Source organism: Natator depressus, chromosome 3, assembly GCF_965152275.1.
Source record: "Natator depressus isolate rNatDep1 chromosome 3, rNatDep2.hap1, whole genome shotgun sequence".
NCBI lineage: Eukaryota > Metazoa > Chordata > Testudines > Cheloniidae > Natator > Natator depressus.
The window spans coordinates 106,054,947-106,079,350 of NC_134236.1; the positions used below are offsets into that span (position 1 = coordinate 106,054,947).

At 41.7% G+C, this 24,404-nt stretch overlaps 1 protein-coding gene across 1 annotated transcript; it reads left to right on the plus strand.

Moving 5' to 3' along the window:
* Positions 1-15,121: 15,121 nt before the first annotated feature.
* On the plus strand, positions 15,122-23,759 carry SMIM28 (small integral membrane protein 28). Its single transcript, XM_074946974.1, has 2 exons — positions 15,122-15,601; positions 22,531-23,759. Exons 1-2 carry the CDS (start codon positions 15,491-15,493, stop codon positions 22,897-22,899), a joined length of 480 nt encoding a protein of 159 aa, XP_074803075.1. The 5' UTR covers positions 15,122-15,490; the 3' UTR covers positions 22,900-23,759.
* The last annotated feature ends 645 nt before the right edge of the window (positions 23,760-24,404 follow it).

Genomic DNA, 24,404 nt, shown 5'->3' on the forward strand with positions numbered 1-24,404 from the left:
GGTTTTCAGTGTCAAAATGTTCTACACAGCAATGTAATTAATCCCCTCATGGGAAAAATATGAGTATTGGATTCCTGGATTGAATTACGATGGGCTCCACTGAAAAAGCCATGGAGTTTGAGCACTCTGATATAGCTAACTGTTCATGTACAGTCCCAGCTGCTCTGGTGTTCAGCAGAGCGGATCTTACTTCTCTCTTGCATACATTACCTTTTCTTTTAAAAGAACACTAAATAATTAAATACCTTCATATAGGCTCTTGTGGCCAGCTCAAAACTCCAGAGATCAAAGATTATTAGTTTGCAAAGCCGACCATGAAAAAAGAAAAGAAGGTGCAGGTTGAAATTTAGCTTGCCTAATTATTTTTCTAGATTCTCTCTCAATCAAATCTTCTTCATCCTTTTTTTAGGGGAAAAGGGGGAAGGGATATTCTGCACAACATAGTTTGCCATAGACTCTTTTGTGTTTCTCCCAGATTATACTCACTGAGTTCCAAGCCAACACATGCTTTCAGGAGAGCAAGCATTCTTGTTGATGGACATTATCCTTTCTACCTCGGAGACTTACATCTGAAACCAAATGCATCCTCAGATTTGAAAACAGCAGCAGGAAGCAATTGAAGACCAGCAAGGCCCTGGTTCTTCCCCTTGGACTTAGGCCTGTTCAGGCAACTCCACTTTGGGACCACCAAGCCTCAAGCAGTTCCCTCCATGCCACATCCTGCCATGTGGCCTGGGAAAGAAGAAAAGCATTCCTACACCACAGCCAGTATCCAGGAGCCAGAGATCCCCTGACAGCTCCAGTGGGTCAAACACTGTGGGAAAAATGGCAACAGCAGCCTAAGACATATCTACATTACTATTGCCACCAATGGAGCTGTGCCAGGAGTAGTATATCAGTGAAAGACTTCCAAGAAGTACCTAGCAACAATAAGGCCAGGGAGCGGCTAATCCTGTTGCAAGTTACTTTATCACTTGCAGGTATCTCAGTTAAGTAGGAAATCTGCCCCAATTAAGCAGCAGTCCTTGCCTTTAAGTAATTTTATACTTAATTTCATTCCTGGTAAAAGTGCTGATTAAGCAGGTGCTGATTATGTAGGGTGCATATGAAAGCATCTGCTCAATGTACAATGGCAGTCAAAAAAGCTAACAATATTAGGAACCATTAGGAAAGGGATAGATAAGAAAGTAAACATCATAATGCCACTACATAAATCCATAGTATGCCCACACCTTGCATACTGCATGCAGTTCTGGTTGCCCCATCTCAAAAAATGCTATATTCGAATTGGAAAAGATACAGAGAAGGGAAACAAAAATGATTCAGGGTATGGAACAGCTTCCATATGAGGAGAGATTTTAAAAGACATTGTTCAGCTTGGAAAAAAGGTCAACTAAGGGGGGGATATGATGGAGGTCTACAAAATCATGACTGGAGTGGAGAGAGTGAATAAGAAAGCGTTATTTACCCCTTCACGGAACCCAAGAACAGGGGTCACCATGAAATTAATAGGCAGCAGATTTAAAATAAATAAAAGGAAGATTTCTTCACACAACATACAGTCAACCGGTGCAACTTGTTGCCAGGGTGTGTTGTGAAGGCCAAAACTACAACTGGGTTAAAAAAAGAATAGTTTCATAAATGGCTATTAGCTAAGATGATCAGGAATGCATCTGCAGCTCTAGGTGTCCCTAATCTCTGACGGTCAGAAAATGGGAGTGGATTACAAAGGATGGATCAGTTGATAAATTGGCCTGTGTTGTTCACTCCCTCTGAAGCACCTGGCATTGACTGTTGTCTGAAGACAGGATACTGAGTTAGATGGACCACTGGTTTGACCCAGTATGGCCATTCTTACAACATTCTCACATTCTTTTCAGAGCAAATGTGTTTGGGAACATCTGATTGCAGCAGATATTTCTCAATGTCTTTCTTTTGTGATGGTAGACTGCATGTTGGATTTTGGAACAGTGATCAGCAAACTTGATAGAACTATGTATGTTACATATCAAAGTACTGTTAAAATCACCCATACTGCCTCTCACCAATGCAGGATTTTTCTCCATAGAATCATAGGCCTGGAAGGGACATCAAGAGGTCTTCTAGTCCAGCCCACTGCATTCAAGGCAGGACTAAGTATTATCTAGACCGTTTAGTAGGACATATTTGCTCATGTTTTCCACCCCCCCATCCCCCCCCCCCGAGTCTACTTTTAGAGATTCCAGGGTAAGAGTCTCCACAGCTTTCCTGAGGAGATTACTCCATAACCTAATACATCTCTCTATCAAGCCCTCATTCTGATATTCAGCCTAAATTTCTCCTCTCAAAAAACACATCTTGTTATATTTCTGTGTATCATAGTAAATAATCCCTCTCTGGTGTTTACACCCTTCAAATAGTTGTAGTTTGTCATTATTCCCCTCTATCCACACCTAAATCACTACTTACACATGTATTGACTAACTCTTAATCTTATACTCTCACCTCCACACCCAGCAGAAACCAGGAAATTGCATAAGCATGTGATGGGGTTTTTTGTTTTTTAAAAGGTATGGGTTCTTAAAAATAAATAAATAAAAAATCTATGGGATGAATGTTATATTTTATCCAATTACCATTTTCCTCTATATACTTAACTACTTTCTCTTTTAAAATTTGTTCCAAGACCTTGCATACAATTGAGGTCAAATCAACAGGCCTGTCATTTCCCAGATCAATTTTTCCCCCTTTCTTAAAAATAGGAACTATATTAGCAATTCTAAAACCTCTCCAATCATAGTGTATGACCCCTGAGTTTACAGATTCATTAAAAATCCTGGCTATTGGGCTTGCAATTTCATGTGCCAGTTCCTTTAATATTCTTGGACAGAAATTATCTGGGCCCCCTGATTTAGTCCCATTAAACTATTTGACTTCCATGTCGGATGGGGTAATTTCTACCTCCATATTCTTGTTCCCATTAGCCACTCTGCCAATACCCAAAGCTCTTCATTAGCCTCATTAATAACTAAGGCAAAGTATTTGTTTAGGTGTTGGACCATGCCTAGATTATCTTTAATCTCCACCCCATCCTCAGTGCTTAGTGGTCCCACTTCTTCTTTCCTTGATTTTTTTTTTAATTATATGGCTAGAGAACCTTTTACTATTGGTTTTAATTTCCTTTTGCAAGGTCCAACTCTGCTTGGCTTTTGGCTGTTCTCCCTACAGTTTCTGACCTCCAAGAGGTAACTTTCCTTACTGATCCATCCCATCTTCCATTCCTTGTAGGTCTTCTGCTTTCTCTTAAACACCTGTTGGAGATGCTTGCTTATCCAGCTTGGTCTGCAACCCTTCCCTATGAATTTTTTCCCCTTGCTTGGTATGCAGACTTCAGATAGTTTTGGCAGCTTTGACTTAAAGAAAGTCCAAACCTCTTCAACATTCAGATCCTTGAGTTCTTCAGTCCAGTCCACTTTCCTAACTAATTCCCTTAATTTTTTTAAAGTTTGCCTTTTTGAAATCAAGGAACAGTATACAGTGCAAGATTGGATCAGGGTGCTGTTCCAGCTCTGAGTCTGCTAAATTAAATCAACAGGAGAATTCCCAGGAGCCTGTTGGTGAATGCTTTGTTAAATAATGCAGGTTTCAATTCAGCAACTTTCATCTGGATTCAGTAGTCCATGGACTTAGTATAACTTTCTTACTTTTTAGAAATAAAGTGTATTCTAGGGGACCGAGCATAGGACTGGGAACCCAGGCCTTTTGATTTTTAATTCCTACTTCTGACATTGATTGTCTCTGTGGCCTGGGACTTTAGTTTCCTCTTATTTGCAATAATAATTAATAGTTTTTAACTATCTACCTCATAAAGAGTTTTGGGATGACTGTATCTAAATGGCTGTATCTAAAGCCCTTTGGAAAAAAAAGTGTTACAATACTTATTGTAGAGACTGCTGAAATGGAGTACAAATATTGAAAAAAAACAAAACAAAACAAGCTTTGATCATATTGCTGGAAGATTCTTCAAAAAACCCTTCATTCATGTCAGTGATTTAGATGAGATTTGTCATATTGACAGGTTCTCATCTGCTATGTGTGTGGTTATGCCATACCCTACTTCTCAGCTCTGCTGGTTGAAAGGGGTGAGGTGTGAGGGAGAGGGGGGAAAGAGAGTAAAAGCATCCCATCACTTCTTACCCATCCCCAGTTCAGACACTTCTAATCTTATGAAAATGTGTTTATTTTAGTAGTCATCAGTGTTTAAATTCATAGCCATTATTATTACTACATGTATAGAAGGATCAATACATTGGGTATATTACTGTATGAGTGTATTTTGGAAACTCCATTTGACAGCTTCTCAAACACTGCTCATCTCCTTAACAAGAGAAATAAGATCATGCAGACCAAATATCATCACATTAAATGACAACATATAGGATATAGCAATCTACAGAATTCTGTGAAAGAGTACTAGAAAAATGTCGTATATATATACACACATCTCTTCTGGTCTGGAATCACATTCCAGTCTCCAGAGAGACTAGTAGAGGAACTAATTAAACCATTATCATCAGGCATTTTCTAAGCTTCTTGAAGAACTGGGCTGGTTTCAGATGACTAAAAGTGCATATTTGTTTCCAGTCTTTAAATATGGAAAGAGAGAGCTAACTTCAATCCCTAATCAAGTAATGAGGCAACTTTTCTCCTTTAGCACCTAGAAGAAAGAGACATTAAGAGCAATAAGTGACATGGGACCAACAATGAATAAAGCATGCTAGGAAGACATGATCAGGTTTCATTGATCCAATTTACTGAATCAGCAGTGAAAGTTAAGACAGTAGAGTGGATATCGTACTTGGCCTTCACTAAAGCATGAGACACTGCCTCACAAAATTCTATTAGAAAAATTAAATCAAATAGGCTTGAACAATGGTACTGTCAAATGGATTCAAAACCAATCAACAGATTGTAGGCAAAGCAGAGTCATAGATGGCAATGACTGCACTTAGTTGGGCTCAGTTGTTTTAGCGAGGTCATGTGATGGTCATTGTTGGATCCTACTTTGTTAAATGTTATTAACGATCTTGGAAAAGGAAATATAAATGCACATTAACTACATTCATGCACAATACAAACTGAAGGGGAATTGCAGACACAGGAGAGTCAAGAGAGAAGATATAAATGGATTGAAAGAGATTAGAGAAATGGCAGGAATTAAAGTGAGATGCAACCTGGAAAAATGCAATCAAATACATCAAAGAGAAAATACAAAACACAGCTATGTTACAGGAGGGAGATGCTTGGAAAGCCGTATTGCTGAAAAAGGCCTGGATCTAGAAAATGTATGAGAAGTTTGCAGTTATGGAGAACTGACCTCACAACTTGTGGGTCCAAATCAACAGTGTTGGAAAGGAATATCTGTGAATTGTCCCCATGTTGATCAGTCAGAAAAATTGGGCCTAAAAATGTACCTTAATTGTGCGCTCAACTGCAAGTAGTATGTAAAAGTTCATAAGATGTTACACATGGGTCCTTACAAAAGAAGTCGTTGGGGGTGAAAATAGGGAAGAATAGATGGAGGCTACTGAATCAAGCTTCACCATCATGGCTGCCACCCCATCATCGCCTGGGACCCCCCAGACCTTCTTCATCCTAATCCTGAGAGATGTCCTGACCAAACAAGGTCAGAGAGAAGGAACGAGAGGACGTGGCCACTTCTGCCGACTGACTCCCAACTACCACGTGGGATGAAACAGCTCCAGCCCATCTCGGCTAAACTTCTCTTTTCCCCACAAGGAGAGTCATTACCATCTTTGATATCATCCAAGAGCCTGTCAAACAAGAGGCATGGGGGTATTTCCTTCTAAAACCTCTCTCCTGTTTAAGGGAAGGGGAACAAGGGATGTTGTTAAAATGAAATCCATATTGAGTACATTTCAAATATTTTTACTGTTTTTTCTTCTTCTCTTTATCGTTAAAGAAAGTTTAACAGGATTTTTAATGGTGTGTTTGCCATGGTACTAAGCAAATTATACAACAAACCCCAAACTTGTTGAGTGCTGCACAGTGACTGTGTTATGTTGACACCTTTAGCCCATGTATTCCACCTGAATTAATAGAACAGATTCCACTCTGCAAGGGAGAGATCTGTGGCAGGAGGTGGGTTTTTCAGCTTTCATTCCTGCTGCCAGAGAGGATGAAATCTGGATTGACGATGAGCTTAGCTCATCCAGGTCTTTCTGCTGGAGGAGAGGTCCTGAGTGGATGAGTTAGTACCGTCACTTGGGGTAGGTTTACACCACAATAAAAAGCCTGCAACACCAAGTCTCATAGCCTGGGTCAGCTGATCCAGGGTCATGGGGCTCGGGCAGAGGGGGCTAAGAATAGCTATGTAAACATTTGAGTTCAGGCTGGAGCCTGGGCTCTGAAAACCTTTCCCCCTTGGAGGGGTCTCAGAGCCCAGGCTCCAGCCTGAACATCTACACTGCAGTTTTCTAGCCTCACTCTACAAGCCCCATGAGTGTGAAGCAGCTGACCCAAGCCAACCACAGGTCTTTTATTGCAGTGTAGACATACCTTTGAATGCTTGTATCTAAGGCCAGCCTTGCAGTGATGAGTCAGGGCACGCAACACAAAAACGGTGAACTTCAGAACCTTAGAAAAAAACAGACGTCCTCTAATAATGGACAAGTCTCAAAAGAGTCAGCACTTTAGTATGGATGCTCATCTGAACTGTATGAAACATTGATATTATTTTCAGAGTAATGGAAAGAAACTGGCAAAGGAAAACAATCTGTATTCAGTAGGGACCACTTCAAATTCAGTATTTGTTACACCTCAATATTGGTCTATAGTAATGTGGTATCCACCTCTGTTTCTTTAGAATCTTCTAAGCACAGAGCTACTGCAATTCTTGCAGCTGCTAGAGGTACTGAATACAGTATTGATTTTTTAAATGGTCCCCACATTGATTCATAGAGTCATCTGGATTTAACATCTGTATTGGAAATTCTATTGAATTAGCTTCTCTCTGTGATCCAGAAGGGGCTTTAGTTCAGAAGGTCAGAGTTCAACTTTATTGTTAATTGTTTAACCTTTAAACCTTAGGTTTAATTGTTAGTAACAACATGGTATGTGTGTCTGGACTTCTATAAAGATGCATAAAAATAGGTAGAGAGGAGAGACTTTTATGGTCCATTTAGCTATCAACTTTTGTAAATCCAAAAAAAAATCTCAGCCATCAGTTCCAAAGACATATAGGGAAAGGAGCTGCAAAGGCCTTTGATTCTGGAGTGGAGTTTTGTAAATTAATTGATTTACTTTGATGTATTCCTCGTCTTTCCAAGAAGTTTTGAAGAAGTAGATTTATCTAGCTAAGCATTTCTAATGCACTTGTCCCCATAAGAATAAGCTCTCTACACGTAAATTATGAATCATCAGTTCTGCCGCTGTCACTAATGGGTCAAACTCCCTAGATGCTTTTGAAAATCCCACTAGACACCTAAGTCAAACTCTAGGCACCTACACACCTCTAAAAATCTGGCCCTCAGTGACTATCTTTCAGGAGGAATGCTGCTGGACTTGCTTTCCAGATTCTTTATTCGGGGAAGGCCTTTGTAAAGCAATGAGACAGCTGGCTAGAATCAGGTTCTGCCTCATCTCTGGTAGTAAGAAACACAAGAAATGCTAGTGAAGCTTGATCATCAGAAAAATCATCAGACGGCTAGTCATGTAATTCTCATACATAGTAGGTTACAAGGCTGCTACTAGCAGGTCAGCTTTCTGTACCAGATATGGACTGGCTACAGCGCTTCCATCATGGAGAGAGAGAGAGAGAGAGAGAGAGATGTGTTCTCTCTGAGATACTTTAGGGCCCTCCCAGGAACGGCTGTTACCAGCTCAGGTATGGTATGTTACACATAGCATGACCTAGGGACAGTGGTGCAAGTAGATTTTAAACTTACTGGTTTACTAGACCCCCTGACCCTGCCCCCTCCTCACAAAAAATGTTCTGTGACTAGAGCCCTGCACAGATAAAATTTATACCGGTGGATGCGGATGTCCGCAGATAGAAATCTGTATCCGCTGAACCGCAGGGCTCTCCTGGGAAGCGCAGCAGCAAAAGGAGCAGAACGTGGGGCTGCCGCTCCCAGGAGCCAGTGCCCAGTGCAGGCAGGTCCTGTGGCGCGACTGTACCGCCCCCAGCCCTTCTATGCAGCTGCGTCTCCCGTCTGGAGTCTGTACAGCCCTGCCGGAGGACAGGGCTGGTACAGCCGCGCCAGAGGACCTGCCTGCACTGGGCACTGGCTCCTGGGAGCAGCAGCCCCATGTTCTGCTCCTTTCACCGCTGCGCTTCCCGGGAGAGCCCGGCGGTTCAGCGGATACAGATTTCTATTTGCGGCTATCTGCCTCTGCGAGTATAAATTTGCATCCGTGCGGGGCTTTACACATTCATTCTTGGAAATGTGGCTTTCCGGTATGGTGTACTGGCAATAAATGTCTTAATGGTATGGCCTACCTGACCATACTGGCTTACTTGCACCATTGCCTAGGGGCTGAACTTTATAATACCATTTTAGCATTCCATCACAGGGCCTGCCTACTACAGAAAGCAGAGAATGGCTGAGAGTCACTCTTCTCCCCGAAAGTCAGAAGAGATAAGATGCGCTGTGATATAGTAGAGAATAGGGACTCAAGAGACCTCAGCTCTATTCCCGGCCCTACCACTGAAATGCTGTGCAACCTCCGTTTCCCCTCCACCTTTTGTTTTGCCTATTGATATTGTAAGCTCTTTGGGCCAGGGACTTTTCTTATTATGTGCTTGCATAGCCTAGCACAGTGGGGCCCTCATCTCAGCTGAGGACTCTAGGCACTACTGTAATACAAATGGATGGGTGCTACACACAATATAAGGTCTGTGTCAAAGTTGCTTTCTGCAGAGTCTAAGAGTAGAGCAGAGAGGATGTATTTACATTTTGTATGCTTTAATAACTATAGGTTTTATTTTCTAGGCAAGATTTCCAGTGATTAATTTAGTAATGTCATTAATAAATATGCATTTTTATTCTGTATGCTTTTCCAGCTGTGCACACATTAATTATTTACAGACTTTATACAGAAACAAGAAGCTTATTTACCAAAAGATTGACACAAACATTCTATATACTCTCAGCATCTCTTTTTCCCCCTCCTCCAAAAAACACACTCCAGTCTTATCTCACACCAGAAGGAGAAGAGAAGAGTAACATTACCCATCTCTTTTCTGCATCTGAGAACAGTTTGACTCATTGAGGGGGAAGTTATGTGCAGTTTAAGCTATATGCTCAATTCTGGTCTGTGGGCACATAATGAGAAAATCATCACACAAGTACCAGCTGGTGACAAGCTACATATCAGCAAACAATAAGTCAGTTAAGCTGTGGAAATGAAGGAATGGATGAACAATGAAGAGAAAGGGATGAGGAAGTACACTAAGGCCCACAATTCAGCAAGATACACAAGTATGTGCTTAGTTTTAAGCATGTAAATAGTCCCACTGAGAAGTCAATAGACTGAAATTCTCCTTTGGCAGGAGGAATGGACTGGATGCTGTAACAGGGTTTTTCCCTATCTCTAAATTCTTTACTTCTAACTCCTCAATGGTAATATAATATAATCAGTGAGATGCTTAAGCATGTGCCTAATTTTAAGCATGTGAGTAGTGGTGTTGCATAGCCCTCACTGAATCAGGGCCTTAGTCTCCCAAAGCAATATAGTGGTGGTGGTCTTGCATCATTCAAAAGTAATCTGAATAAAAAACAAACACACTAGAAGATGCACTAAAGGGAACAGTGGTGACTTGGCAAGAGGCAGACTACATGATCTAAGAGCTCTTTTCTACTTGCAGATGTTATTATATATTACTTTGAAGTAAAAACATTGCTTGCCTCTGCATCTCTATAGATAGAGTGCTGGGAAGAGCAGAGTGCACAACCCAGCAGTTAAATTTAATTATTGATTGAGATATTTACTTATGGCTTTTGTATGAAATTGCAAATAAACATATTGTAGATTATTTGAGCAGAAGGTAGATGGCTGGAGAATAATAGTCCCTGGTGGAAAGGCGGAAAACAGACCAGGATAAAGAAATGTGTTTATTCTTCAAGTAGGGAGGCACCCTATAGGTCTAGGAGACAGAGCCTGATGAGCCACTCTGTTACATCAGTTTTACACTTGTGTACTCCACTGATTGTAGCTGAGTTACACTGGGGTAACAGTGATGGAAAAGAGTGGAGAATCAGGCCCATAGCCTGCTTTGGATATGCCAAGCAAGCTTATGCACATTAGCTAACGGCCTAATCCTCCAGCCATTGAAATCAAAATCAAAGTTTCCATTCACTTCCATGGTGTGAGATCAGGGCCTAAGACAGCAGCAGAGATAGCGGCATTGACAACACTGCCAGCGCTACCACAGGAAGCAGAGGCTTTTGACAGCATAAATACTTTCTATCCATTCAAAGGAAGATCTATTATAGTAATAAATAACATAGCACTTTTTAGTCTGAAAAATTCCCCAAATGCTTCCAAAACAAACAAACAAACAAACCCACCAAATACAGGAAACCAGTGCCACTGATGCCAACTCCCAGCTGAGGACAGGAAGTGAAGAAAAGTATCACATACTTTTGAAAGTGGAGGGGGATTTCAAAGTGGGCAGACTGTACATTAGAACGTGGCTGTGACATCAAAGTTAACATAATGTTGGGTCCTCCTTCCCACCTCACTGAGTGAGCAAATTGCTGTGGCACCTGCCTGTGGGTTATGGGAAGGAGGATATTCCTTACCTTTGTGTTGCTGTTAGCTTCTGGTTTATTATTGGATACCCAGCCTGCCTAACCTAATGTAATCCACTACCCACTCCCTCTCCCCCAAATGTATTCCTTCTGCTGGAGCGTCACTGTGACTGGAGAAAAGCCTGGAAAATGCTCTCAGAAAGCACATTCACAAGAGGCAGGAATACTGCATTCCTTGGGGGGCACCCCAACTTGAAGAACGGCTTATAGCAGTGCCAATGAAGGTCAACTATGATAATTAAGAGTTCAGAGAGCTTGACTTTAAAGACAGAAGACCATTTGCTGAAGCTTAGCTAAAAGGGGGACAAGATAACACTATATATTGCAAATATTGGAAGGACAAACATTAAGGAGGGAAAACAAATGGTTTAGGGTGAACAGGAATATTCAGGCTGAACTCAACAAGGGACAATTTAGGCTAAGTTTAGGAACATTTCTCTCTAGAAAAAAGGTCTCTCAAGTGAAATGGTGGAATCTCATGGTGGAGTTCTTCAGAACAAAACTAGGTAGACAAAACACTGAGGAATATCCTGTAGGTACAATGCTGCTTTGGCAGGAGGAATAGACTGGATGCTCTAAATAGCCTTTTTCTATCTAGATTCTTTGCTTCCAACTGATCATCTGCAGCGACTCCAGATCAATACCACAGACATACTTCCCTCTGCTCCCACTGCCTCTGTTGCTTCCATTCCACGTTATCTGACAATATTCTAACAGGATGAAAATGTTTGGGAATTTGTTCCTTCTATCTCAGTTGCTAAAGATTACAAGAGTGCTTAATTTGTCAGGCAACATTATTGGCCAGATTCTCAGCAAGCACAAGGCAGTGTAGCTCCCTTGGCTTCAGGGTAGCTATTCCAACATACAGCAGAGAAGAATCAGGCTCTTTAGGTACAAATTGGTTTTGCTCCCAAAAGCATTTATCAGCCTTTTTGCTTGTCTGTTTAAATTACACAAACAGGTTGCTGTTCAGACTTCTCAACTTCAAACAAGGCCAAATCTTGAGATGGTCGAGAACCTACAGAAACAAGCGGACTGATTTATTTATTTATTTTTTTAAAGGACAAAAGAGAGAACATTTGCCACATAGCATGAGAGATAAAGGGTCTTCCTGTCACAAGAGCACATGTAGCTTTTCAGGAAGAAACACTACAATTTAATGTGGTAAGGCATCATTCATGGTTATTTAACATTTATATTGTGGTAGGCTCAGTCAGGTTGTGTCTTATGTACCCTTCCAACACAGCAGCCATTATAACAAAGAAGGTGTGCCATTAGGTGCAAGAGTAGGAGTAGAGACAAGAGACAGGTGTCATAGTTTCAAGGTTAGCTGCACTTTGGACACCCTCCCCCCCAGTCTTTGAGGGCACCCACTTACGGTTTCATGCTAAAATCTCCAAAGGTTCCATCTTTACTGGGTATACTTTAGTGCAAGACTGAGCAGGATTTTCCCTACAATTGCAGCTTTATCTGCTATATATCGGGTTAGAGACAATCACCGGAAAGGACAGCAGAGAGACTCTCTCCTGTGCTCTCAATGATCCCCACACTGGGACCAGGCAGTGTGATTAATAGATTATAAAACCAGAAGTGATCACTTGATAATATAGTCTGACCTGTACAATACAGGCCACAGAACTTCCCTGAGTTAATTCTTGTCTAGATCATATCTTTTAGAAAACCTTGAATTGCAAGTTTCCAGGAGAGGATCCACCACAACTGTTGGTAAACTGTCCTCCTGGCTAATTACTCTCATTGTTAAAAATTTGCTCCTTATTCCTAGTCTGAATTGGTCTACCTTCAACTTCCAGACATTGCCATACCTTTGTCTGTTAGATTGAAGAGCTCTCTATTAACAAATTTCTGTTCCCCATGTAGGTAGAGAAGGAAGTTGCCTGATTCAAATGCAGATGGGACAAGAGCCAGACCTAAGGAAGGAGTAGATTGGGCCTGGAGGCCGCAGGGGAGGAGAGGGAAAATAGATTGGGAGTTACGGGAGGGACACCCTGGGAAAGGAGACTGGGATTGGGGACAAATTGGGCTGAGGAAATGAAGTAGAGGAAGGTTGGAATAAAACTGATGGAGGATCCAGGGTGAAGGGAAAGAACTGGTGCTGCCTCAGTAAAGAGACTGGGGTAAGGAGCAAGGAAAGGGAGAGACTAGGGCAAGGAATCAGGAAGGGACGGGGGCAGGGGAGGATACAGATACTGGATGAGGAGCCTTGGACTGGCAGCCAATGGGAATTGGCAATATGGACCGGTGGGAGCGGAAACGAGACAGAGTGGATGAAGAGCTGTAAGGGGAAAACTGGGACTGGCTGGGAAAGGAGCCTGGAACTGGATGCATGGAGGGAAGATGGGTATTGGGATGGGGAGTTTGGAGAGGTAAGAATAGGACTTCTAGGCAAAGAGAATGGGATTAGAAGCCTAAGGACTGGGAGTGGGTGTCAGTTCTGCAAATATCTGTAAGACCCACTGGCAAAATAGATGTCTCATCCTTACCTAATGTGCAGTTTGGGTTTTATCCCCATTTTACAGATGGGGAACTGAGGCACAAAGATGAAGATAAAAAAATCCATAATTTTGGGTGCCAAATTTGAGACACTTAGGACCTGATTTTTCAGAATAATTAGTATTATATAAAGAAAAGAAGTACTTGTGGCACCTTAGAGACTAACCAATTTATTTGAGCATAAGCTTTCGTGAGCTACAGCTCACTTCATCGGATGCATACGCATTGCATCTTTATATGCATCTTTTATAATACTAATTATTCTGAAAAATCAGGTCCTAAGTGTCTCAAAGCTTATGCTCAAATAAATTGGTTAGTCTCTAAGGCGCCACAAGTACTCCTTTTCTTTTTGCAAATACAGACTAACACGGATGTTACTCTGAAACCTAGTATTATACAGCATTTCATGTGTTCAAAGCACAGTTCCCATTGACTTTGGTTGCAGCTATGAGTGCTGAGCATTTCTGTAAATTAGACCCAAGGTCTCAAGTAAGACATCTGCAAAATAAAGGACAATCAGTGACCACTAGTGAAGAATTTGGTTGCAGTGACTTGCCCAGCATCACATATGAACTCTGTGGCAGAGTCTGGGATAGAATCCAATTTCCCAGGGTGGCATTCTAGTGCCTTAATCATGAGACCATCTTTTCTCTTCCTTCAACCCCCTGACTCATTCACTACACACCTTCCAACTTCTGCAACAAATGACAAAGGGCCCTGCAAACAGTTTACCTCACTACACAACCCTGATTCGTCACCAGAGAAGGGCCATTCTGTGCAATGAATGAGACAGGTGTCCTGTAATGAAAGACTATTGTAACGCATAGGCATGAGGGGACTAATTTAAGGTTGCACAAGCAACCATAATTCTGGCAGTTCCTAAATTTTCAGTGTTCGACTTTGCAACCTTCATAATGTTCTTTTATGACTTTTTTGTGATTTTATATTATACACACACACACACTTACGTCCCTTAAACTGTGTGCATGGAATACCTTATTGTATGAGCCTGATTTTCAGCTGGGCTGAGTACCCACAGCTCCCATTGCCTTTTACTGGAGAATCAGGCTCAAAGTCTTTTTAGAGTGTTAAATTAGAGAAGAAAAATGTAAGGCTGTATCAGAAAAGGGAATAAAAGCCAGAAATCCTGCCACCCAGACCTGTGTTCCCATCTCTAGGCCATGTTCCTTCTTGCCTGCACAACCAAATCTGTCTGGTTACTGAAAGTACGTGCAACTGCAGGAGCAATTATTAACAGTCTCTCCTTCTACTCAGAATGAAAAAATAACCTGTCCACTTTTCCAAAAAATAGTCCTCCCTCCACCTATCTCTAGCTAAATACCACCTCAATGAGATGTGAATACACATTGTTGGGATTTAAAAAAAAAAAAAAAAAAAACCCTAAACTGATTTCAGTCTAATGATGCTTACCCTAAAAAGGAGTAAACAAGGGCAGAATTAAGCAGTTATCAGATTTGTTATAATTATTAAAAGTAATCATACATTCTCAGTGACCAAAGCCTTTGCTGACAGAGATTGCTCACCGGATTTATCATTAACATCTACATTCTAATGCTCCTAAATAATTCAGCAGAGCATTCAGCCTTATGTCCTTGCCTCTCTACCCAGAAATCGCTCACTGTTTACTGTGTGTTCCAGCAAAGGTAAAGAGAAAATTTGGCTTGATTCCCCCTCTCCCCCTTTCTTACAAGGTGCACAGAACTTTCTCTCTGGGCATAGGAACTCTTTAAAACACCCCAAAAAGATATGTATTAGATATCTAAATTTAGAAAATTATTTATCCACAAAGAGTCAGGACCATGTGGTAACAGATTCACATGCAAATTCCCCTTTAATAATCCTAGTGCAGGGAACTCTCCAATCAGAATGCTACCCCGTCCCTGATACCTGATGCCAGCTTTTCTGGTAATGTAGGCCACCGAAGCAAATCCAGAGAGATTGAGTTGGAACTGAGAGTAGCATCTGAGATCTATTTGGTTGGTTTTTCACTTTTTCCCCTCCTCACCACTGTCAACAGGGAAGAATTTATAAAGGATCATTAGCTGAGAGCCTCCCATCTGGGTCTGGACTAAGAGGTGAGGGCACTGGTTAAAGCTGTGAAGCAAGGTGGAAGGACTAAAACGGAGTATCAGGTTAATGAAAGCATGAGGTGGCTCTTAGATAGCAGCTGGAGGAAATTTGGACATGCGGATAGGGGAAACTACGACTGGTTAACTAGTGAACCAGGTGTGCCACTTCTGGAAACACAGTTGCAGGTCAGTACCATGGCTTCTTTTTTTGTGAAACGCTTTGGTGTATGTGACAGTGGTAATGACTGGATGTTGGGACACTAGAATTTATACCAATGGAAACAGAGATAGCATTTAATTACAGAAAGTTGATGAATTTCCTCATTGCATTTAGCTTGCTTTTCTCCTACAAAAACACAAATATATTTAAGCTTTAAAACTTAAGGAAAAACTTGCAGTTATAGGCAGCAAAAGAAGTTTCATTTTCCAAATTAATTAAAAAATGAGTATGCTGCATTCTACATTTTATACTTCCTTTCTTTTGTTTTTAAATATACACACACACACACTCTTTGGCTCTGATCCCTAGAAGCCCTTCTACAGCTGTTAGAGTGAGGAGTACTCAGCAATGAACTCTTGTTCTCTAAGCTGTACAATGATTACTTCTTAGTGGAGGGGAAATATGTAGGGATGTGGGGGAAGGGAAACGTCTGTCAGAGATGAAAACACAGCCTGCTTTTCCATTGTTGCCTGGGATGTACTGAAACCAGTCTCCGCTTTAAAGGTGCAAGGTTAACCCTGATGTAAATCCACCAACTTGAGCAGAGTTACACCAGGAATGAGACTGAAAGCTGCAGCAAACAAGACATCAAGCACACTGGAACAAAATAAAATAAGGAAAGTGGGGTTTTTTATGTCCCTGAGATGGTAACTAATTCCAGATTAAGTTAAACAGAACCAGCCCATTACTGGCACTACCAGAACAATAATAGATGGCAAAGTCTTCATCCTGTTAAACGAACATCCTTTTGTCAACAGAAGTGACCAGCGATGAAAAATAAAATATAAATTCTGTGTTCCATGCTAACAGGCATATGAATAACTTTGAAAATTGAGATTAACGTTACTCTGCAACAAAATAATGTTTATATAGACAGATAATTACTATTAAAATAGGATTTTATACATTACATATTTATGTAGATACACATCAAATGAATATTTTCTGTGTCAATCAATTTAACATTCAATAATGCTGTGAAAACTGTTTTTAAAAAAATAAAAGAAACCTATTAAAAAATGAAGGTGACATTTTTCAAGGGTGCCTAAGTGAGTTAGGAGCACAAATCCAAATGACTTCTGATTGGAAGTTTTGGAAATTCTGCCTTCGTGTTTATCGCCTGCGCCTCCTTAAAAAAGCATGAATATATTCAATTCATCATTCAGTCCCTCTCCTGTTTCATATATATTTAGATTTAAAATAATTCAAATATACCATCCAAGGCTCTGGGTGTCCTAATAAATCATTAACAATATAGCAGCATTTAAAATAATAATTTTAGTAGGAACTCAGCAGCCAGGCATCTCCTTTCCACCCCTGCATCATTCTAGGAAGCACACCTTCTCATAACTTCCCTTATTACGTCATCATCTACAATGAGTCTGTCTGTGGATAGTGACAAGTTTTATTTTATCTAAACAGAGTTGACAATTGAGTTCCTCCTTATGGAAATGGCATACAAACTCATCTGTTCTCTATGTTTCATTCCTTTACCAACTCAGATGGGTGAAAAGCCCATCCAAACTGACAAAGGCCATGTAACTGGCAAGCTGGCAGTTGTGCATACCCAGCATGTTAAAACAAGTACAGGCTGACTTGTAATGAAAGGCTTTACTCCTTATGTTCCTTTCCAGTGCTCAGTTGTTTGAAACTTAACCCTTTCTTTCTGTTCCTCGTGGGATGTAAATTAAGGGAGAGAGGATAAATTTCACAGGAAGTTATTTAAAATGCCCAAGTAATTTCATTTATATTTGAAGCTCTATAAACTAGTGTATGCCAATGGAAACTTAATTTTTAGTCTCTAAGGTGCCACAAGTACCCCTTTTCTTTTTGCGAATACAGACTAACACAGCTGCTACTCTGAAACCAATTTTTGAAGTGTCTCTCAATTTTCTTAGTTTCTCCTTCCCCCTTCCTTTATTACAAAGGCCATTTCTCGTGAATAGAAGAGAAGCTCATCTGCTCCTGTTGCTTCTTTCTCACTCAAAGTCATAATCCTTTGTTTAGGATATCATACTATCCACAACAACTAACTATGTCATCACACACAGAGGCTGTTGGCATCAGCGGAACAATTTACCAAGGGTCATGGCGGATCTTTCCTCACTGGCAATTCTAAAAAAATCAAGATCGGCTGTTTTCCTAAGAGATATGCTCTAGTTTGGGAAGTCGCGTGTGTTATACAGGAGGTCAGGCTAGATGACCACAGTGTTCAGGCCTTAGACTCTATGAAATAAATAAAGGACAAGCAGCAGGAACAAATGAGTCCAGAGAATGCTATCATTTAAATTTTAAGGAGTTTCTCACTGCATGTTCTTTGCTTTTTCATCTAGACACTGCAACTTAGTGTTATTTGTTTTTAGACAGTTTCACTCTCTGGTACCCATGCACTTGTACATTTCTGCTATTTCGCTTCTCAGCACTTTGGAGGAAAACAGATTTTTTAAAAGGTGATTTTTTTTTTAAATTGCATGAAAATATTTCTGTTCAAAACTTTTTCAAATAGATCTACATGAAATACTTTGCTTCTTAAAGGGACAGACAAGTCTTTATATCATGCAGCTTTCTTTAGTAATAATAAATAATAATAATGAAATAATTTAAGAAAAGGGGATATAGAAAGTCTATAACAGATAAATCAAATAGTCTCCAAATACTCTTTTCCAGGAGATAGGTTTTTAGTATTCAGGTATGCCTATAAGAAATTTACTAGCTCTAAATGATTCTTGGATCAATCTCTCTAGTGTTTACAAAGATAATGTAAAGTGTTTGGCAAGAGGCATATCAAAATAATCTCTCCTCTTCTGTATCCCAGACAAAGAGGTCAAATGTGAATTATGACTCAAGTGAGGACCGCAGCCCTGGCCTTAATAATGCACTTTTGATTAAAAATATCCAAATAATGCATTAGTTACCTAGAACCTGATTCTTCACAACATACTTCCCTTGGGGAGTCATTTTTATCTGTGCAAAGCAAATGCAGAGATGTGAAACGTTACTGAATAGGAATGGTAGTGATTTACACCAGCTTTTCACTGGTATAAGTAATTACACAAAGGGCTAGACAGTTGATAATCTGGTCCTTAACCTCTCGATCAGTTTTGAAAGAGGAATCCATTGCCCCTCCCCCCTCAAATTCAAAGAGACAAAACCAGACTGATCATTTTGAATACCAGCTAGTTCATATTTTAGTATCAATATTCAACACACAAAACTACACCAAAATAATATTATGCGCTCAAAGTCAAGCCCCCGAAAGTTGGGAAATGCCAGAGGTAAAGTTGCCTGTAAAACCTTAATTTAGTCCCCTTGTGTGTGCACACATTATGATAGTCTTGTCATGACATGATCATGTGCTCTTTTTCCAGAGGTGCCCTGCCTCATCCAGAGGACAGGATGGACAGTGCTCATTTAATGAGCACTTATTCAATACACTGTTTTCTCATTATTTGGTATGGCCCCAGGCCCTATTTACTATAAACTATTCAAACCTTGCTCTGAAGATTGAATTATTAATTCCTCATAGGCTATTGTATGGTGTTCATCACTACAGTATCTGAGTGCTTCACAGATATGAAAGAATTTATTTTCATACACCCCAGGGAGATGAGGGGGTATTACTACAAATGGGGAACTGAGACGGAGAGATTAGGATCAAAATGTCCCCTAATTTGGGTTCTCCAAACCACAAGTCCTCATGTCAGGCACTCAGAAAATGAGGACACAATTAGCAACCACCTGGAAAAAAGTTTGGTTTAAGTCAGGGATTCTCAATCTCTCTCTCTTTGGGGCCCCCACAACATGCTATAAAAACTCCAAGGCCCACCTGTGCCACAACTGTTTTTCTGCATATAAAAGCCAGGCCCCGCGTTAAGGGGTAGCAATCAGGGCAATTGCCCAGTGCCCCACACCACACGGGGCCCTGCAAAGCTGAGGTAGTCAGGATTCGACTTCAGCCCCCCTTTTTGGGGGGTGGGGGGAAGAAGAGACTTGGGCCCCAGGCTTCAACTAGGGTTACCAACTTTCTAATCAAACAAAACGGAACACCCCTGCCCCACCCTGCCCCTTCCTCAAGGCCCCACTCGCTCTATCTCCCCACCCCACATCACTTGCTGTCTCCCACCGTCACTCACTTTCACCGGGCTGGGGTTGGGGTGCAGGCAGGTTGAGAGTTCTGGCTGGAGGGGTTGGGCTCTAGAGTGGGGCAAGGGAGGAGGGGTCTGGGGTGCAGGAGAAGGCTCTGGACTGGGACAGGGGTGTTGGGGGAGGTATGGGCTCTGGGCTGGGGGTGCAGGAGAAGCCTCTGGGCTGGGGCAGGGGGTTGAGGTTCAGGGGGGATGAGGACTCCAGATGGGGGCACAAGTTCTGGGGTGGGGCCGAGGGGTTTGGGTGCAGGAGGGGGCTCTGGGCTGGGGCAGAGAGGTTCAGAGTGCAGGCCCATCTGGGGGTGTGGGGTCTGGGGTTGGGCCAGGGATGAGGGATTTGAGGTGCAGGAGGGGGCTCAGGGCTGGGGGTGCAGGGCAGTGTTCCCTCTAATTTTTTTACATCCATGCGTGGAATGAATTTTGTTATATCTTGTTATATATTTTGACATATCACCTTCATGTTGGTGCACATAACAAAATTCATGCGGTGGGGGTGGGGCTGAGGGGTTTGGGGTGTAGGAAGGGGCACAGGGCTGGGAAAGAGGGTTGGGGTGGGGCTGGAAGTGAGGGGTTTGGAGTACAGGCTGCCCTCGGGCTGGGGTGGGGAGAGAGAGGATTCCCCCCAGCCCTCTCACCCCACAGCAGCTTGGGGCTGGGTGAGAGGTGCCTCTCCATGACAGCTCCGGCGGGCCTGGGCCGGGGAGGGGGCACCTCTCCCCACTTGCCTGTGTGGCCCTTGAGAGCCGGCCACCCAGCTTACAGGGAATGTATGTACAGGGTCCTGGTGGTGCTTACCATGGCTCCCAGGAAGCAGATGCCGCCCCCACAGCTCCCATTGGTCACAGTTTCTGGTCAATGGGAACTGCGCAGCTAGCACTAGGGGCAGGGGCAGTGCGCAGAGCCTCCCTGGCTGCCCATGTGCCTAAGGGCCGCAAGGACCTGGCAGCCACTTCTTGAAGGCGCACGGAGCTAGCCTTAGCCTTGGTACCCTGCTGCACCACCACTGGACTTTTAACAGCCCATTTGGCGGCGCCGACCAGAAGGTTCAGGGTCCCTTTTCAACCAGGCGTTCCGGTTGAAAACCGGGTGCCTGGCAACCCTAGCTTCAGCCCCTTGTGGTAGGACTTCAGCTTTCTGCCCTGGGCCCCAACAAGTCTAATGCTGGCCCTGCTCAGCAGCCCCCTGAAATCTGCTTGTGGCCCCTGCTGGATCCCTGGTTGACAACCACTGTTCTACACGCTCCATTTTGCTAGAGGGAGCCGAAATTTAATTTTACTTTCTTCTGACTTGTTACTTCTTCATGATCGCATATTTATAACCGAATAGTATAGGTGGAAGGGTCATGGTACATAGACAATTGAACATGAGGTCCCAGTGCAATGCTGTGGCTAAAAGGGCAAACACAATTTTTGGATATATAAGCAGGGGAATGCCAAGTAGGAGTAGGGAGGTGATTTTCTCTCTGTATATGGCACTAGTGAGACCATTACTGAAACACGGTGTCCAGTTCTGGTGTCCACACTTCAAAAATGACACTGAAATATTGGAATGGGTTCAGAAGAGCTATACCAATGATCTGAGGTCTGGAAAAATCTGTTTTGTAACGAGTATCTTAAGGAGCTCAATCTATTTAGTTTATCGAAGAGACGGTTAAGAGGTGACCTGATCACATTCTATAAGTACTCACCTGGGGAAGAGATGTCTGATAGCAGATAGGCCTTTAATCTAGCAGAAAAAGGCACTACAAAAGCCAATGGTTGGAAGCTGAAGCCAGACAAATTCAGACTAGAAAAAAGGCACAGGTTTTTAGCAATGAGGGTAACTAACCATTGGAATAATTTACCTATGGATGTGGTGAATTCTCTATCACTTGAAGCCTTAAAATGATGATTGAATGTCTTTCCAAGAAATGTGCCGGCTTGGCAGAATTTGATTTTTTTTTTTTTAAATATTTCAACCAAGTTTGTTTTTAAGCATTTTCCCCCCCAATTTTTAATCAATTTAAATTTTTGTGGCAGAGTAAAATTACTGGTTTTAAGCATTTTATTTTTCTCCATTTAAATACTTAAATTTTTACACAGTTGTTGGAAATTATGTGAGGGTCAGGTAATAGACAAGTGACAATTATTTCATGACCGTAGATTCTGAGATTCAAAAAGTTAAAGCTTTATAACCGTTAACACACAAATTGTCGACATCATGTCAATATTACACAAAGTAAATATCCTTATATCAAACTCTAAAGTTCTCAAGCAGCATTTTTCTTACATTGCCTGTCTGTAAGCTTTGATCATCAGTGGAAAATGTTTTTTCATCAGTTTCTGTGTGTATGGTGAACTTGGCATTTACTCACATTCACCAATAATAATATAATCCTGCCAGGCCTAAAGATATGTTATTGCTCAAACAGAAGTTATGGGCTTCATGCAGTGGCTGTCTGACCTTTTTCCTTCTGTGGACCACTTCAGAGAGATCTTCCTCCCCCACCCCCAATACATCAATTCTACCAGACCTTGGTTCTCAAAGGGTTTCATTTTGTGGACTACCAGGGTAGGCTCTGCAGACCACTAATCTACATACTACAGTTTGAGAACAGCTACTATGGAAGATAGGAGATCACCAAATAAATAGAAGCAGAAGCATTTGGTGAATGAAGGAGGGGGGATGTATGTATCCAACAGTTAAAGTAAAAAGGGAGCCAAAAGAGAGATTTCAAGCTAAAGAAGTTTTCTTGTTCGTTTTCATTACAGAGCAGACATCAGATCAGCTCCACCAAAGAGGACATAGAACCATTTCTATGCATCATCCTGCCTGCCACCATGCTGCTCTTCCTGGCATTCCTGCTGCTCTTCCTATATCGCCGCTGCCAGCGACCTAGCCCCCAGGGGCAGATCTTCAGTATTGATCTCCCAGAGCACCTACCTGAGCGTGATGTGTCTGATTTCCTTTCGGTGCTGCCCTGGAACAGTGAGCAGAATTTCCACTACTCCACTCTGCTCCCTGAAGCCACCTTCCTCACTGTAAGCTTGCCTCCATCCTATGAGGAGGCCACTATGAAACCTCCTATGGGAGAGGCTCGCACTGAGTTTTCTCAGGATCCAGTGCCTCCTTATGAATAGAGTACACACTGGTCAACCAACAGTAAATAAACTTCCTAAGGAAACACCTTTGGCTGAAGCTTGCAACCCGTCAAGGCATAAACGTGAGACCACTAGTCATTAACATTAGTGACAAAATTTTCAAACAAGGAAACAACAAAATTAATGGAAGAAGGAGCTTGGGTTGATGTGGGATTACTTTAACACATTTAATGATGCAGCATTTCTAACCTCAATTCACAGCAGCAAACACTGATAAATACCAGGTTGGTGTGGGATGAGAAGAATTGTGGGGATAAAATGAATGATGTACTTCCTAAATTAACCTAAGTGAGTGTCCTTCAATTTAGAGAGCTGAATCTAGGATGTGGGCTATCAGCTATGAAGGGAGGCAAACTGTGCTGGATATATGCCAATTACCGAAAGGGCTTTTATCACAGAAATCTCTTCCTTTGTTTGTTTGTTTTTTAATTGAGTTTTTGGTAATTGCAGTAACTTAATTTGAAGCATCTCTATTAACAAACTCACTGTAATGTAATGACACAGATCTCAGGAAAAGTGAACAAGAAATGAGGCCTAAAAAGTATTGTTGGTGAATACCACCAGTAGGCTCAGAGTCGGGACTATAATCAGTATATCAAGATTTTGCAGTCTGCCTTTCAGTGCTGCAATGAGACTCAGTGTGACAAGCAGAAAGGATCAGAGGTGATTCAACCATTTTGGGTTAAGTAGAAACAGACATCGTGGCAACTGGTGGCACAGCCGGATATTCATGCAGCTGATAAGCAGATGTGCAATCCCATAAGTTGTGGGGGGCCGATGGTTTTACTTTGTTTTGTTATTTAAAGTTTAAAAAGAAATCAAACCCTGTAACCTGTCAACGCTGGACATGACGTGCAATGTATAAAGATTTAGAAAAAAAAATAAATTAAACTGTGAGAAAACTATTCTGTGTTTCAAACAAATGTAAATTTAGGTGTTTAGATACAGAAATAGGATTAAAGGAACTGGAGGAAATATGTGGGCAATGGAGTTTACTCAGCAACTGTCTAACAACGCTTACAAAAAAATGCAATTCATGTTACTCCGTAACATGTAACTCCACACTGTGGAGGAAAAGTAGTACCCATTTTTGATCAATTGTGCAGTTACAACAGTACTAAGCCACTTGTGTAGTCAGGGCTCAGGGATTATACAATGGCTTCATGAAAACATTCTATGAATGAGTTATTATGTAGACACTCATATGGTAAGCAATAACGACATATAGGTTATTTCCCTTACAGAATGCAGCCCACAGTGAATTTGCCTCAAAACATCACGCAAAAGTGATCTTATTGAAAACAAAATGTATGACAGGAGAAATCACAATACAAGAGAGGTTTCAGAGTAGCAGCCGTGTTAGTCTGTATTCGCAAAAAGAAAAAGGAGGACTTGTGGCACCTTAGAGACTAACACATTTATTTGAGCATAAGCTTTCGTGAGTTACAGCTCACTTCATCGGAGTAAGGGTGTGCATACATCTC

What these genes read in the sequence shown, in the direction of transcription:
- SMIM28 (XM_074946974.1), top strand. Translation starts at nt 15,491, where the DNA reads ATGAGGTGGCTCTTAGATAGCAGCTGGAGGAAATTTGGACATGCGGAT. An exon ending in TTCTGGAAACACAGTTGCAG is followed by an intron (nt 15,602 to 22,530) that starts GTCAGTACCATG and finishes TTTTCATTACAG; the next exon opens with AGCAGACATCAGATCAGCTC.